This window comes from Hevea brasiliensis, chromosome 10 (genome assembly GCF_030052815.1).
Source record: "Hevea brasiliensis isolate MT/VB/25A 57/8 chromosome 10, ASM3005281v1, whole genome shotgun sequence".
Taxonomy (NCBI): domain Eukaryota; kingdom Viridiplantae; phylum Streptophyta; class Magnoliopsida; order Malpighiales; family Euphorbiaceae; genus Hevea; species Hevea brasiliensis.
Window position 1 is genome coordinate 92,810,407 of NC_079502.1, and position 18,608 is coordinate 92,829,014.

At 28.6% G+C, this 18,608-nt stretch overlaps 2 protein-coding genes across 2 annotated transcripts; one reads left to right on the forward strand and one right to left on the reverse strand.

Annotated features, from left to right (window-relative positions):
• The first annotated feature begins 3,053 nt into the window (after positions 1-3,053).
• On the forward strand, positions 3,054-3,542 carry LOC110664487 (uncharacterized). Its single transcript, XM_021824203.2, has one exon. It carries the CDS (start codon positions 3,135-3,137, stop codon positions 3,465-3,467), a length of 333 nt encoding a protein of 110 aa, XP_021679895.1. The 5' UTR covers positions 3,054-3,134; the 3' UTR covers positions 3,468-3,542.
• An 11,136-nt stretch (positions 3,543-14,678) lies between these two features.
• On the reverse strand, positions 14,679-16,401 carry LOC110664490 (homeobox-leucine zipper protein HAT22). The gene is made up of 3 exons (XM_021824207.2): positions 15,691-16,401; positions 15,500-15,579; positions 14,679-15,191 (listed from the first exon to the last, which is right to left on the reverse strand). The coding sequence occupies exons 1-3, from the start codon at positions 16,150-16,152 to the stop codon at positions 14,909-14,911; spliced, it is 825 nt and encodes a 274-aa protein (XP_021679899.2). The 5' UTR covers positions 16,153-16,401; the 3' UTR covers positions 14,679-14,908.
• Positions 16,402-18,608: the final 2,207 nt, after the last annotated feature.

Here is an 18,608-nt window from a genome sequence, read left to right on the forward strand (position 1 = left end):
TTTTGTTTGTCTATTCCATATTTACTCAAAGAAGGAGTTATTTGATGTGATTGAAGAAAAGAAATGAGAGAAAGTGAAGCTAGCCAACGGGAACAAAATGGAAGTTGAAGGGGTTGGAAAAGTAAATATCAAATTGCATAGTGATCGTGTGAAATTATTTAATAAAGTGAGGTATGATTCTAAATTTGAAAGGAATTTAATTTATTTAGGTAAACTGGATTCTTTAGGTTATTGGTATTCAATTCATTGTAAAGTCATAAGAGTTAGCTGAGGTACTCTTGTGATCATGAAGGTGAGAAGATTAGTGTAAAGAATCTCTACAAATTGAAAGGAAGCACATTGACTGTAAGAATGTAAGTTGAGGCAAGAGATAACATCAACAATTAAGAGTATAAGGAAGTACCCAAGTAAAAATTGACTTTTTCAAAAGTGTTAAAGACTAATTCTATGTAACTTAGAAGTGTAGATTGTTAGAGTTTAAGTTAAATTAGAATTATAAATTTAGATAAAATAGAAAGTTTAGCAGAATTTAAATTATAAAATTTAATAATTAGAGTTTCAAAAAGACTAAGTTTTAGTAGTCTGTATATATGAATAGTTTGTTAGCAATTAAATTGTATGGTAGAGAGCTCCATGAATTTTGTTTGAGTGATTTGTAGATGAGAAAAATAATTAGTGATTGTATAATTATTTTTCTTTTTATAGTGAATTTATTTTATGGTGTAGGTTTACTCCTAACCACGTTAAATTTTATGTTATTTAATTTATGTAGGTGTAATTTTCACGACATATTTTACAAATAAAATTATCTTATTTTATTATTTTTCTTTAAAAAAATAAGATGCATAAAATGTATCTAGCTATCCTATCGCCTTCAAACTCTTTTTCTTTCTCTGTTACTTCTTCACTAGTAAAATAGTTGACAAGTCAACAGGTTAATGTGAAAACTTTTAATTTCTAAACACAATAATTTTTATGAAATTAAATTAAAATTTATTAACTTTTATAAAAACACTCTTAAAATTGTAATCACATGTGATAATTACCTACATAATTTATCTTAGATAAACCCACAAATTTATACTCCCTCCGTCCCAATATTCTAGTCCCACAAGGATTTCACACAGTTTATGAGTTTTTTAGTTATATTAGTGTAACTAACTATTTTTGCATCTTTCTTCCTAAAATACCCCTATTTAAATGGTCAACAGCATTAACTTAGCTAGGTGGAATATTGGGATGCATTAATACTCCATTTGCTGTATGAGTTTGAAATTCTAATTAATGCTAGAATTGGACTTGAGAAGTTAATAAGGGTGATGTAGGCGGGATTTTAAGAGAGAAAATATAAATTTCCAATTCCAGCATTAATGAGTTAAGTTTAAAAATTCTCCATTATCTATATATTATAACAACATTAAATGTGTAACCAAGAACGGAGCCACTAAGGGGCCCAGGGAGGCATTGACCCCATGAGATTTTGAAAAATATTAAGGGTATAATAATTTTTAAACAAAAATAAAAGCTAAATTACTTTAAGCTCCCTTACTTTTAATAAAATTAACATTTATATCTTTTTTTTAAAAGAAATGTAGTACTCAACTTTTAATTTTATAACAATCTACTTATATAATTAAAATGTTATATAATTAATCTTTATGATTTTGCTTTAAATAACATTTTAGTCCTTGAATTTTCATGTCAAATTAATTTTTAATTTCTAAAAAAATCAAAGATAAGAGACTAAAATGTTATTTTATCTTAAAAATATACAATAAAGGTTATTTAACATAAGTGAGGGATTAAAATATAATAAAAAGATTAAATTTTATATTTTTTTAAGAATAAGAATAATTTATTTCAATGTTTAAAAACTAAGTATGTAAGTGTGAATTTCACTAATTATTAATAAGTTTAATAATTTCCCGAATTGAAGGAAATCTAATACATTTCTCTTTAAATAAACGATATGTTTAGAGTTTTAGCTAAAAAAAATTTAAAAACAATCTACACTAAAAAACAATAAGGATTTCTAATATCGCAGATTTTTAAAGTTGTTATTCTATCAAATATATTCTAGAACAACAAAGTTAGAAATTTTAATTTAATACTTAGATTTCTTGATAAATCAATAACGGAAGATCAATTTTAGTATATCTTTTCTCTTATTTAATCATTGTAACATTCTATTGACTTTAGTGAATTTTCTTTAATAATAAAATCTAATGAGTTAGTAAAAAATTTAGAGATATGGATATTTAGTTTTATGCAAAATTCTCTATAATTTCTTTTTTTTTTTTTCCTAATATCAAAGTTGAGGTAATGGAAAGAAATGTTTAATGCTCAAAAATTTTGAGCTGATAACAAATTTATCAATATAAAAAATAGAAATTTTTATCAATTTTTTAGAAAGATTCTGATTTTAATCTTCAAGGAAATATATGTATTTCTATTGTTCTTTGAAAATATTATTAATTAATTTTTTTTTTTATTTTTACAAGGAAATATATGTATTTATTTTCATATAATTATTTAAAATGAGCTCCTAAATAAAATTCATGGCTTCGTTACTGTGTGCAATTGGCCTTTAATATAAGGGTAATATATTAATCTTAAACAAAAAAAAACTTACCAACATTAAAAGTGAGACTGATAAATGGGACACAGAAAATAGAAAGTAAGACTAAAACATTGAGACGGAGGGAGTATCTTATATCCAACATCGACTGAGTCTAGGCAACTTTTCCCCATATTTTTTTCTCGGTTTCATCTAGAGAGATGAATTGAACTCGTCAAGTCAAATTTATGGAGGAACATAAATGACATTGCAGATGAGAGCTAATGCAATGAAACTGTTTGACATTATATACAGATGAACCCTGAAGAGATGAAACGTTGAGCAAACCAAGAAATTGCAGCCTTCTCTATGATGCAATAAATGAGGTTATTTAATGAAATTGTAAGTCCCGCCGCAGAGCTAGCTCCTCACCATCACTTAAAGAAAAATATATAGCCGTTGGATTTTCATCAGATGATCTTAATTAGGAATCTCTAGTCCATATAAATATAAGTAAAGGCGCAGTTACAAAGAGCTATAGCATCAAAGTAGTAGCTGCTTCGTTAATTTCCAAGACATGGAAAAGGAGAAGAAGCTGTTTACAAGACCTGTTTTATCACTGATGCTCCTCATCATTTTGTGGTTGATGATCATTTCTACAACGGTGGCCTGCCCGTCTTCGTCGCCGGACGGCGGCGGATGCAAAGAGTGCATTGTTGATCAGATGAAGCATGGATGCCCATCATGTGCTCCGATCCTACGGTGCATGGCACGGTGCTTGTGGGGTGGCAGCTCAAGATCCAAGTGTACTAAGAAATGTGACTGCGATGGTGCGATGTTAACACTTTCCGACTGCAAGAAATGCATGTCTCGATGCAAATGTAGCTGTGTGGCATATAGATATCGATGAGTAGTATTCCCTTCCCACATATCCATTTATGTTTTTGCATTTTGTTAAAAGAATAAATTAGCATGCATGCATGTATGTGGATTTGAAATACCAAGTTATGAAAAAAATGTGGGCTCTACTAACCTTCGAGTATATACACAGGGATCATATAAGGTTTCAGGAATCAGCTTAGGTAAGAAAAAGTTACATATATATTTTTATAATATATATATTTTTTTAATTATTAATAAAATAAATAAATAAAGTACAGGAAATAATTATATAAAAACTAATAATAAAGGAAACGACATTTCGAATTAGAAGCCATATATAAAAGCTGAAGAGCAAAATGACACATAAAAAGGGAACATTCACACAGCCCCAACAGTAAACTGGACAAGCATAGAACCATCTCCATTTTAATCTTCTCACATGCAACATCTATAATTATATTACTAAAGAACCTTATCTTAATTAAGCTGATCATCACAAACATCACGCCTGCAATTTTATATATATATATATATATATATATATATATATATATATATATATATATATATATATATATATATATATATATCAGTAGCTGCTAAAATCATTACTGGTATTTATTGTGATCCATGAAAATCTCTTGCGAATATGAACTTGTAAAATAGAGAACAAATGGATTAGCTATGAGAGAATAGTATTTAATATTGATGGGAGAGATGACATAGAAGTTTAAGCTCTTTATATAGATATTGGATAGAATTATGTTGAGATTCAGTTGAGAGAAATCCGATTAAAAAGTAATCCATTGAGAGAAATCTAATAACAACGGAATTCAGAATCCTAAATGATAATATTTTTAGCAGATATAATTTGGACTAAAATGTTTATAGTTCAGTTAACCAATCATATATATGGGTATTTTGAATGGTATTATATCAATATTAGATAATTAAAACTTATCCATAGGATTTTGTTATTAGTTTATTTGCAATTAATTATTGGTTTGCTTTAATTGGATGTAAATTGTCTATGGCCTTCCTTGATTTACAGGAAACTGGTAATCCCATTTCAATCATTTTTTTTTAATTATTAAATTATTAAGTTTGGATTTTCTGAAATTGACGTTTAATTAAGGCAAGACTTAAACTAGAGCCATCTTTGCTTTTATATTTGCTTTGCTTTGTTAGTATTTTTTGTTTTGGGTGTTTTCGTTTTTGGCAGATTTGGGTGCTCCTTTATATTGGTAGAATATGTAGACCAATAAGTATGTATTTTATATAATATATAACTTTATAAGTATTTCACATTTTGATAGTTTTATTAAAGTTATTTTTCTATTTTTATCATAAAAATAATTTCTATTAATAATTTTCTTAAGAGTCACAAATATTAAAAATTAAAAATATATATTTTTTTGAAACAGAGGCAAAATTTATACATTTTAAGGTAAATTATATAATAACGTAAATGGAACAATCAAATGTCAGTCTTCCTTCGTCTCAAAGATGGAGAGAGTCGGAAGGTTTCTAATTCTAATTTTCTTATTTATCTATCTTAGGATAATTCACTCTTGTATTGAAAAAGAGAGATGACTATCTTCCATCATATAATCTATTAATTATTATTCGAATTCATTAAATTTTTATTAAATAAATAACTATATATATATATAAAATAATTCATATCTAACTAATTAACTTTTTTTTCTTTTTAATTCACCAATTAGCAACTTGGAACTTTATCTTTTAAGAAAAATTATACCAACGACACTATCATTGTAGAAGGAAATTAAAAGAACGCACATGCATACTGATAAGAGACCAATTAAAGAGTTTTATATTGCATATGTTGTAGATTTATATGACAGAGCAAAAATGATGGCCAGGAATTTATAATATTGTAAGAGGCGACAAAGACGAAACACATGCATGATGATTTCATGATTAAACCCTCCACTATATAATTCTATAAATAAAACATACACGCTTATGATCATAGGCTTTAAAAATTGCCAAACCAATAGACAACTCATGCACATTCATGTCAGAACCCCCAGGAGTAATAAGACAAAATCAATTGCTCACCTGCTTTTTTATATATCAAATACATATATTTCAGTATATGATGAATATAAAACAACAGAAGGAATCTCAATTAAGCTTCTTCTTCTTCTTCTTCTAGCTCAAGCAACCCACTACAGCTACTCCCCTGCAGAGCTCTAATCTTTTGAATAATTCACATTTGCTACCTGTTATGAAGAGGATTGGATCCTGTTGGGACACCTCTCTTTTCATCCAAAGTTGTGTTATTGGTTGATGCATTGCTAGAAGCAGAAACAAGCCGAGTGAAATTGGAAACCTCTTGATGAGCAGTAGCAACAGCTCCAAGATTTAGAAAAACCAGCAGAATCACCATAGCAGCTAGTGCACCCATTCTGTTCTTACGCAGGTTCCCGAACTGTATACAAACCCTAATCTTGTATCTATCTAGCTAGGAGGACTTAAGAGTGGACAAGCTGAACGATACTGACTTAGAAGTGATCGATCCTCAGATCATGGGAGCTGCGGTCGTCCTAGCTAGGCCTGTCTTCAAGTTGTTGTAGAGTGGTGATTGGTGAATGTGTATTCTCTATTATTTAGTGTGGCCATCCACAAGCCATGAAAGGCATGCAAAGGAACTCAGTCAGTGGGTAGAAATATAAAACAATATCTCCTCGTGCTTGTGAGGTGGTATTTGTCAGATCCTTCAGCATGCAGTCCTACAATTAACTACACCACCTGATCCATACATAATTTTCTCTTCTTTGAAAGCCCTTAGGCAGACTATTTTTTTAATGGGCAAGACATGATATACCAATAACCCTCATTTCGAAATTTTTTACCTACACTTTCTGTCTACGCCACAATTTTAACATAAAATAATGTGTTATTTATAGACTAGACGAGTTTTATGAACATGAGTGTAAACCCTCATTTATCTTTTATTCTGACTATATTTTGAAAACTAATGATAGTTAGAATTTGAATCTTATTTTTCTCAGGATAAATTTTAACAATTGTCCCTAAACTTATCTAGTTGTAATATTACAGTCCCTCAACTTTAAAATACAACCTAAAACTCCATCAACTTTTAAATTTTGCACTGTAAAATCTGTCTAACCTCTAATTACCAGTTTTTCAGTTAGACGCTGACCTGGACAGTTTCAGTATATAGCTTAATCAATATTTCTCTTTTCTCTCTCAAAGTCATGTATAAATTGAATCATTTTTCTCTCTATAGACAGAATAATTTTTCATGCGTAAAAAGAATAATTTTACACTTTGCATAAGAGAAAAGAGAGAAATATTGACTAAGTGTCATACGGTAGCTATTTACATCAGTTTCTAACTGAAAAATCAGTAATTGAAAGTTAGAGAGATTTTATTGCGTAAAATTTGAAAGTTTAAGGGGTTTTATATTACACTTTAAAGCTAAATGACTGTAGTGTTACAACTATATAAGTTCATGGATAATTGTTGAAATTTATCAATTTTTCTTTTAAGATAAAATATTATAAGGTCTTTGTATTTTATCAAAATTAATTATTTATAGGCTCCATTTTTTTTACAGAAAATATTTTTTTGAAAAATATTTTTCGCATTTTCTGGTTTTTGGGGCACTCAAGAAAATTAATCAACGAAAAATATTTTCCTTGTCAAAAGGAAAATTAAGTCATTTTTAAGAAAAATGATTTCTATTTTTCAAAAAAAGGAAGTCATTTTCTATTTTCTGAACTTTAATAATCTTATTAAAGTATGAACATATTTATATATACATAAAATAAATACATATCATTAATTTAATATTACAACCAAACAACGGAAAATATTTTCACAAATTTTTTTTTAGAAAACATTTTCTGCGGAAAATATTTTTCATATATAAGTTATTTTTTTATGAAACAAACGGAACCTGTATTTATTTTTTAAAAACTTAATGATTATATATTTTATAAAATTAAACTTTTTAATCATGCTATTAAATTTCTGTCAAACAAAGCATTAGTTAACTTTGTTTTAGCCTTGATCAATGGGACTAAATAGTATAGATAGTTAAAATTACAAGGACTAAATAATATAGATACTAATGAACTTTAATTCAGTGATATTGGAGTAGTCTCCAAAACTTTAAAGCTTTGAGTTCAAACTATAGTTGAAATTAATTGTTAAAAATATATATATAGATAACTAAAACTTTAGGAACTAAGTAGCATAAATATTAAGAGCAAAAAAAGTTTATTAACTTTTTTTTTATAAAATGATTAAAAGTTTAATTTTACAAAACAAGGGCGTTTTAATTACATTTTTTTAAAAAATTAATTAATTTTGATAAACTACACATACTTATGATAATTTACCCTTTTCTTTATCGTGTGACTGACAGACATCCAACATCCTACATTCGAATAACACAGTACCCTTGCTATACATTTTAGGGAGGCTTTAGGCCTAAAGATCAAGTGAGCCCAAAAAATTTCCCCAAAAAAATATTAGATGCTTCGGCCTTTTTCACTTTGGGCCAAACCTCCCATCAGTGGCATTGAGGACAGTTGGGCTGATTAATGGGGATAGTGATCTGGGTTCAATTTAAGCCTTGATCACATATGCATGAAGAAATGACACCCATGAAATGCCAAATAAGTTTCTTCCATTGGTCACAACACAAGTGGACCTTGCTTAATATCGGCTAATTATTAGATACACCTGAAATATTAAAAAATAGTATTACTTTTCTCATAAAAAAGTAAACTCTCCTTATAATATAGAGAGTGAGTCTCATATAATTATGAGAGATAATATATGTGTACCGAGTGCACATAATAATTTCTCATTAATATCAATCTTATTTTACTATTTACTATTTCTATTCCTTGAGATATTAAAAATACAATCGTTGTATATACAATAAATATTATAATAATTGATTATAATAATTTTATGTGAATTTCATCACAATTAATGATAAAAATATATGTTCATTGTATATAGAACGGTTGCAACATTATCGAATGCAGTAAAAGAAGATGGAAGAAACTAACAAGTGTGATGGGTCCAGAGATGGATCTGATCTGGTGAAGAAATCTGATTCAACAGCTTTTGTTGACCCTTCATCTAACACAGAATGCCCTTGTCCATTTTGGTTTCTAATTATCCGTGGATATTTAGAGCCTGTTCGACATTATTATTGAAACTGATGTTGATAAAATCATTTTTTTAAATATACTACTTAGAAGGTGTTAAAATATAATTAAAAATTAAATTTAATCAATTTTAGTTATAAGAATACTAAAATAATAAAATAAATTTTTCTAAACTATTTTACTCAACAGCATTTAAAATTGTGCTTTTATTCAAAAAAATAGTTTCAGGTTCTGAAACTCAATACTAAATAAGGCTTTGGTTTGGTTGTTGGTATTGTAAACTAGATGTCGGCTGTGCTTGTGCAATCTTGAGAAGGATCAATTAATTGATTATATTAATTTAATTTACATCTTTCCAAATATCTAAAAAAGTAATGCTTATCTTGTGTATATTATAGATTGTTAATTTATGATTATATATAGATAAAATCAATATCATATTGAAGGTTAATCATTCTTTAATTATAAAATCAATTATTATATTTAATACCTTCTTTTCTATAACAATATTAATATATTATAAAATAATAATGCATAATTAATATATATATATATATATATATATATATATATATATATATATATATATATATAATAACCCTTTAGAAAATATTCCTTAGAAATATATTTTCATTTCCATTACTTTTTCCTATAAATAGGATCAAATAAAAAAAGAAAGGGTTCCATCTTCCTTTGTTCACTCTGCTCCACCCCATTTTAATACTCTCTATTTATTTTATCTCTATCATAATATCATTCACCTAATTTGAATGTCGGAGAGTACTCACCGGGAACAATTCCGGTGAATTTTGGATTCATTTGTCCTTTATCTTGCAGGTTCTGCTGAGACAATGAAAGTAGAACTTATATTGTTGAAGCAACAATCTCAAACTTGAAAAAACATATATATATTATAGAGGCAGAGCCAGAGGAGAGTCAAACTTAGGTCTTCCATATATCATATAACCATGTCAACTGCTGCAAGGTTGAAGATATTTTAAAAGTCAAAAATGTCGGTTGGAAGTTGGAAGCATGAGAAAGCTTTAAGCTTTGCATGTGCCTTCATTCAATCGCCATGTGATGTTCCCACGGATATGGGCTGTCCTACGTCTGAGACAGAATCCATCACAAAACAAGGCAAAATCCTGAGGCCTACATGCTCACATTCACGTGGGTGGGGAAACTCTGCAACTTATGTTATCTAAAAGGTTTTATGAACATAATAATTATATTAAATTAATTTTGATTGAAAAAAGATAAGGCTTGAAATTTAATAATGAATCCTGCCTGCCACAATGACCTTAATTTTGTGAATGTTATTACTTATGTTGGCTATATGCCTGGGTTGTAGCTTGTGTCGGCAATTGCATAGAACACCAAAAAGATATAGGGCTTGTGAATCAAATCAACTGGCATATTGTTGGGAGACATGTGTGCCTGCCGAATTAAAGACTCTTTTAAGGGAATATATAATTCATTAGTTTTCTATTTCAAAAAAAAAAAAAAAAAAGAGCTCATTACTTATCAAAATATTACAAAAAAATTATATTAATTTTTAAAGAAATTATTGTTTGCCATCCAAAAGTTTTCGAAATTATAATTATACCTATAAACTTGAATGATTTTTTTTTAAAAAATTACTGTTTACCTCTTAAAATTTTATCCATAAAATTTAATGTATTTTTTAGAAAATTACTATTTCCCTCTTTAATATTTTTTATTTCTATTGCACTTCTTTATTTTTATATTATTTAATTTTTAATCTCTTAATATTATATATTTTTATCAAAATTTTATTTAATTTCTTTTTAATATTTATTTTTAGCCCTCTAAAAATTAATTTATAGTTCCGCGTCATAGAAAATCAACAATGGCACTCAATAATTGAACCCATGATTGGCTCACTGGCGGATGTAGAGCAAACATGAATGGTCAATTGACCCTCTTTCTTTTTTAATTACTCTTTTATATATATATATATATATATATATAGTTTAAGTCAGACTAGATTTTGTAACTGATATTTTTAAGTTTCATTAGTGAAATTTTTTAGATTTTTTCACTTAACATAAAGTCAGACTTTGGAGGTGAAAAAGCAATCAATCCAAATATACATATATACGTATAGATGGAATTAAAGCAAGCATGAAAATTGATGGAGTGAAAACAGTTGCCGACTAACTATCTATTTCAATATGCAGTTAGTCTAGTTAAATGGGGCCTTACAAGAGGAATTCTTGTGTCTTAAAGAAAGGCTACAAAATCACATGTTATGACAATATCTTCTGCTTTAATTTCTCAATCTTTACACATCTTTTTCGATTAGGACATTATTGTAGATGAAGCTAACATGTTTAGTCTTTGTTTTTGACCTTTATTGGTGCCACGTGTGTATGCAACTGCAGTCTCAAGGAATCAACTATAATTATGGTCATTTTAGCTCAATTATTGTGTGCTTTTGATCCAATTCTAGGACGGCCTTCCCTATTTAGAGATACCCAAGTCTATCGTCTATTGTCTATTGTCTATTGTCTATAGTCTATTTCTTTTGTGAAATAAGGCCAAAAACTGCAGAGCTAGTCTATTCTTTGATTTGAAAACCACCTTTATCTACGCATACCCTACCCATTAACCCTAAGGCCATTTACAGCCTGCTTGATTTGGTGTTGCAATTCATAAAAATTCCTTACAAGCATATACCTACAAATGCGTTAGAGGTCCACCAATTTCTTGCAGATATAGAATTGCAAAACAAATAACAAATGTCTCAGATATTTATTTTATAGATATAAATCTGTAAAAAAGATAACAAATGCGATCAAAGGTTCATCAGTGTATTCTCGATGAGATCCTCTGATGCTCAAGTTAAAACTGATATAAGAGAATGGTATATCATATTAATTAAGGAGAAGAATGTATCTCCATAAATGACTTATCTCTTTATAAATACTATAAACAATGATTGATTATGACATGTCAGTTATATAATTATATGAATATTATTAATTAGCATAATTATAGAATTATAATACTATTTATAATGCATAATTTTATGTATTATTATATTTAGTAATCCCACTAAAATTACTTTTCTCTAATCAAGATTCTTTACTTTTATTGAGTGAGTCATACAGTGATTGAGCATATTAAATGAATCTATGGTTGAATCATTAAATACGATTATACTCATAGACTATCCAAAAACCTAAGTTACTAAATTAATTTTATATATTTGAAGAGCTATATCATTTACTTCAATAATTAGAAATATATCACTATCATATATCATAGCATATTCAAATTCGAGTTTTCATTTCTTTAATCTCCTATTAAAAAAAAAAACTAAGGCCATCTACAGTTATATATGTCCTCAACAGCCCAACAATTAATTAATTTGAATGAATATTCATCACTTATTAGCGTAGCAAATTGAGATTGGCCTGAGCCTGAATTGCACACCATTATTCAAAGGTGCACCACACGTGGTCCTTCAGCTCTTCTGGGATACCTTATAGGTTGCCGTTTGGCTTTAAAAATTTAGGTTTAGTAGCTATCAAATGTTGCATGCATGATGAAAACTAAAAATAATTAAAAAAATGATTAATTAAATAATGCATAAATCTCATCCATAACATGATCATTTTGGAGTTTAATGGTATAAAATTCGACAAGCCGACAAATAAACCAAGACTAGACACATGTCTTTGGGTATTTGTAATAAAAATTAATTTCGTGCTTGTACACGTAAATCAAATCTATGATTTTTCTTATTTTAATTTCCTGTTTAATTTGTTTATATTATAGGAATAATATAAGTTTAATAAGCAACTTGGTCATCAAATCATTTTCGCACACCTAACTTTTGCTCTTTCCACACCAAGCAAATATAGTTTGGTTTCCTCGACAAAGACTCAAAATAATTCTCTTTGAATCAGTAAAAGAGGTTGAAAGCAGGAAAAATTACAAAGAAAAAAAATATACAAATATATATAAATACTAAATTTAGAACAGGGAATTCTACGGTTTGAATCACGAGATTGACTACTGCCCATTTCAATATTGAATGTTACTATACTAATTTTATTATTATTATTATATTAATCATTCATTAATCAAGTAATTGTTATTATGAAATCACCATAATTTTATGTCTAAAAGTGATGAAAAGGAATAATTTCTAAGTTATGTTTGGTAATAATTTTTAAAATAATATTTGATATTTTGATTTTAATTAAAATATCACCTCTCTTATTTATGTTATTCGTTAGGATAATATTTATAATAATACTTAAAAATTAGAGAAATAATTTATAAAAAATCACATTTTTTAATTTTTAAAGATTAATGAAATATTTTAATTAGATAATTATTTTTATATTTAATAGTTAATTTAATAATAATATTTTATTTAAAATTATTATATAATTAATTAATTATTAATAATTAATATTTAAATATTAATAAAATAATAAATAATTATTAAAATAATTAATATTATCTATCAGACCCTTAAATATTTGAACGCAATGATAATGGTTGATTGAAGTTGTTGGATGGTGCATTGAATTTTTGGAGAGTTAAGTTAGCTCAAATATTTAAACATGGTGACCCTCATATCATGGTTAAAAAAAAATAAAATAGCGTTGAGAGTGACGATGATGAGAGTGAGTTTCCTGGAAAGTGCCTACTTTTGCAGGAAAGTCACCTCATCATTTATTGGTCCACACCATAATTTCAGGGCATCAATGTATGAGGTGGGAAAATTATTATTGGATAGAACCTTCTCATCATTTCATTGCACAATGTCCACACCAATCATGATAACGTAAATAGAGGGTCACTTTTTTTTTTTTTAATCTTCTTTATTAAATTAGAAAGAATAAAAAACAACGAATCTAGACCGTCCATTAAGTAAGCTCTGTCCATTTAGACTTTGAATTAATCAATTAGTGTATTTAATTATTATTTTTTTTTCTTTTTCACTTAACTTTGATAATAAATTTAATTATTTTTAATTAATTTTTGATATCATATTAAATAAAAAAAATAATCTAATTTTTCAGACATGGACAAATTATTTGGAATTTTAATTATGGAAAAAGGGAAAAGGGACCCATGTAATAGAAGAGTCATAGAATCTGACATTCATGGCAAAAATCCCATGATGAAGATGGTAGATAAGGGCCATTGGGATATCACGTGGCATGTGACCCACGAGTCCCCTTAAAGAGAGAGCACCTCACGAGAGACCTTCACAATTTTAATTTCATTAAAAAAAATATATATTTCAAGTGTATCATCCATTCCTTCCTTTGTCTACACGCCTCTCACCGCCGCCCATTTCTTAACTTTTTATAATTATTATAAATTCGAGCTCAAATTAAATTAAATATTTTATTGAAATTTATGATAATTTAATAATTTTTAATTTTGTTGGACTTATATTAAAAAGCCCGAGTGAATACATGAGGGACAGGTACACGTGAGCTAACCGCCCACTTCTTGTTTCTCTCTCACTTAATCATCACCTTCAACTCATTTATCATTATCTTCTTTATTTTCTTTCCTTTCTTGATATGGTCCAGCAAACTACCAAAATTAAAGCCTGTGCACTAAAAAGCATGACTGTACCCATGTCTCCTTTCTCATCTCTCATCAATGTCTTGTGACTCATTCCAAGTTTTTTACAATTAGGCTTCTACTTTCTTTGATAGATTGAATAAAAATAATGTCTATTTTATAATAAGATAGATTATAGTTTCAAATCTTATCAAAAGATATCATTTAACTCAAACAATTCACTAAATTAACATATCATTTTGATGATGATATTAATGGTTAATTCACTTAATTAATAGAATTTTTTAAATGAACTTAGAAATTCAAATGTTAGATGAGATATATAGATATGATAAATTTTTATTTAGGCTCAGTTCATTATTCATGTATTTAATATATAAATTTAATTATATATCTTATATCTTAAATCGATCTAATTTAAATAAAAAATATCCATATAGATATAATTTCACAAGAAAGAAATCATAAAAATCAACAAATAAATAATACTCGTCCCTTCTTATATATTTGCTGAATAATATACAAGCATGTAATAAAAAAAAAAAAAGTAGGTTGATCAGTAGTTACTATATATTTTCTGAAAAATAATTAATTACACTAATGATGACTACAAGCCCTTAACCCAAAAATAGAGGGATTGTGGCGGGAGATCTACTCTTTTTGGTTTTTTTTTTTTTAACTCAATTCTTTTGCATCTTATCCTGGAATCTTAACATGCTGCTGAAGGATTGGTGAAGGGATTATAGAAGTGAGGCTTTGGAGTCATTGAAAATGGATTATTCTTTGAAGCACCATCACCAACACCACCAATTCTTTCACAAGATGGGCACATGGTGAGAGTAGCTGCTGGCATGTGCATGTAAAAGGGTTGTGCCAATTTCAGAGCTTTAAGTTCTTGAAGCTCCTTCTGCAGCCTCCTATTTTCATCTGTTAGTGTCTCGCAGCACTTCTTCAAGAACTCACAGTCCACTTCAGTTTGCTTCAGCTTTGTCCTGCAGATCGTAATTATAACTCGTCATTAATTAAGACCCATATCAAACAGCTTAATCATACAATCACAAGTATTTTCTGTCTTAAAGATGAAGATATGATATAGCTTAAAGTGATTGTACCTTGTGCTTTAAGCACAGGTACCCTCATCTTTTTGGAAATAGGGAAACTTTTCCTTGTGGACCTTTCTTGGATATTTCATGGGTCATGGAGCTGTTTCTTGGAAATAATTTGATGGTTTTCTCTTTTTTCTTCTTTTAGAAAAATAATTTTAGACGGTTAAAGATGATGATGATGATGATGATGGTACCTGGCTCTCCTGTTTTGGAACCACACTTCAACTTGTCTTGGTCGTAGATTTAACTGCCTTGCAAGAGCTTGCTTTTGCTTCTGTTAATCAAAGAATCATAGCAAGATTAATAACTAATTAGTACTTGAATAGAGAGAGAGAGAGAGAGAGAGAGAGAGAGAGAGAGAGAGAGAGAGAGATTAATTACTTACAGGATTGAGAGTGCTGTGCTGCTTGAAGCTTTCCTCTAAAAGGGCAGATTGTTCTTTGGTGAGCCTAAGTTTCTTTCTTGTGTTAGTAGCATCTTCATCTTCATCACTTACTCTTGAAGAAACTCTCTCTGCCTCTATCTCTTCACTGCTAAGGTCTCTTTCTCTTTTAACCCTACCGCCAGAGAAAGAAGAAACAGCACTATGAGGAGAAGCTTGACGAAGCAAATCAGCACCAACAGACTCCTCGCAACCTTTATTGACATCACTAATCTTCTTGCTAGAACCGCGGTGATTGTAAATCTCACCAGAAAGACCCAAGCTAAGTGAAGGCCCAAAACATGGCTTATACATCATCTTGGGCTTATGATTATTGTTATTATCAGGCTTTTCCAGGGAGGTTGATGAAGAGAAACCTAACCCTAGAACAAGGCCAGTGTTGCATCCGTCATCAGGACAACCCATGAGCTGAAGGAGGAGGAGAAGAAGATATGAAAATGAATGGAGAGGTGATTTGAGAAATATGAGGGAGCAAAAGGGTCTTTAAGAAGGGGAAGAGAATGAGTTAGACTTTTTATCTTGGGTGGGTGGGCGGATTGCTATAATTGTTAATCAAAGGAATGAATTGAGTAGAAAAACGAATCTTGGGGTCATGGAAATTATGAAGGAAAATTCTCTCTCTCTCTCTCTCTCTCTCTCTATCCAAAGGTTGACCATTTGAACCACACCACTATTATCCTCCTGAATTTTCTCATTATCGTATCAAACAAACAATAAAAACTGTTTCCATCTCTCTCTCTCTCTCTAGAATGGATACTATACAGTTCACATGGCAGTGGGAGACACATCAAGAGAATGATTCGCTCAGTGGTTCGCCACCCATTAACGTACCAAAATTAACTATTACCACTTACTTTTGATATGCTTTTTGGCGTATATGGCATCAATTATTAGCCAACTTCTCCTCCTTTTTCTTTCTTTTCTATTGGGGCAACCCATCTTCTATCTACATGCTTCGTTTACATTACACCCATTATTGTCACCCCTTACTGATATTTTCCTTCCCTTTTCTTTCCCATTCTTTCATCATCATCATCATCATCATAATTTTTAATAATAATAATAATAATTATAATAGCCCATGTTTCTTTGCCCTCATTCAAAGATTGCTTTGCTTTAACCTAATGAGCTAGGGGTTGTTAAAAAAGAAAAAAAAAAAAAAGAAATGGTTGCTTTTAGAGAATTTGATTAATATTGAAGTGCCATAGCTAGCAATTATTGGATATTAATAAGCTCCCTTTGAAACAGACCACATGAACTGTCTCCCACTCCATGCCTGGTTTAACTAGCTAGAGATGGGTATCATGTCACATTGCTTACCAAAATAGCTTTCTTTTTTTCTAATTCTGAAAAATACACAGCAATAATAATTTCTTTTAGATTAAAGAAGATATGGTGGGTAGTTTATTCTTACTTATTATGAATGTGGAAGAGATTAGAAAGGGATGTCCACTATCTCCAGCTATAGCAAGAAAAACTTTTTATGATGATATGATCACAGGGTGAGAGATTTGGGTTCATGTGTTTTTGTTTTTATCATTATTATTATTTTAATTGTGTTGTTGTGTATGAAAAAGAAAAAAAAAAAAAACAATAAAAACAAAGTAGGTGGAAGACAAAAATGGAGTTTCAAAAAGTTATAATGGTGCCAGAATATGATTCATCAACAAGAATCCGGATGTTTGCTTAACTAGAAAGTTGATGCAGAGTGTTTGGGACCTACTTGCTACGTATACATATACATGTACAAGCACTTTCAATAATGCTTTGTCGGCTATATATGCTTATGAGAAGTTAGGTCACCCCTAAAACATGACAAACCTATATTAATTAATTTTACATTATTTTCAATACAACTACATCACCTCCCTCTTTATTAATTACTATCTTATAATAATAATAATAATAATAATAATAATAATAATAATAATATACAACAATAATTTCATCCAAGTAATTAATACTTTATTAATTAACACAATTCTAATAATATACTAGATTTAATTTTATTATAACCTTTTAAAATCAGTACAATTAATTAATTTATTTCGATACATGTTAACATTGTGTTTTAGAGGACAAAAACTTTCTTTATATATTTCTCGAGAGAATATCATGCAAGGTAAAATAAGCGGTAACATCGGAAAAGTGAAAGAGTGATTGATTTATCTTTTTAGCTCTTTCCTTCTTGAGAATTTTCAAAATCAATTTATAAATTAGTAATGGATGTTTGCTGAAAATAATAAGTAATTTAAATTATTATTATTATTATTATTATTATTATTATTATTATTATTATTATGTAGCAGCCATATGGGACACAAAATACACTTGGAAAATGGCTGCTTTTAAGAGATTATTCATTAGCTGTTGTATTTTGAAACTTTATGATCCAAATCTTTTTAGACCTATAAATAAGATTCAGAAGAAAAGCAAATAATTAATGCTGCCCAGTCAGTCATAAGCAGCCCTATATTCTCATAATTATTAATGGACTCTGTGTTAGGCTTCTATCCAATGTTATTGTTTGGCCAATTCATTGTGCATTATATGGAAAACGACTCATCCAAAATGGTTCTGTCATATAAAAATTAAACTGTAAAATTATAAGAAGGGAAAAATATATAATAATTTAGATCAGATTGATATTATTAGATAAGTATTTAATTACTAATTTTTTTTATAATATCTTAATTTTTTTAATATTATAAATTTAATTTTTGATATCCTTAACTATGAAATAAATTAATGAGTAAATTACTAAGTCAAACATAATAATAATAATAATAATAATAATAATAATAATAATAATAATAATAATAATAATTAACTATGACATGAAAGATGAATTCAGCGGTTAA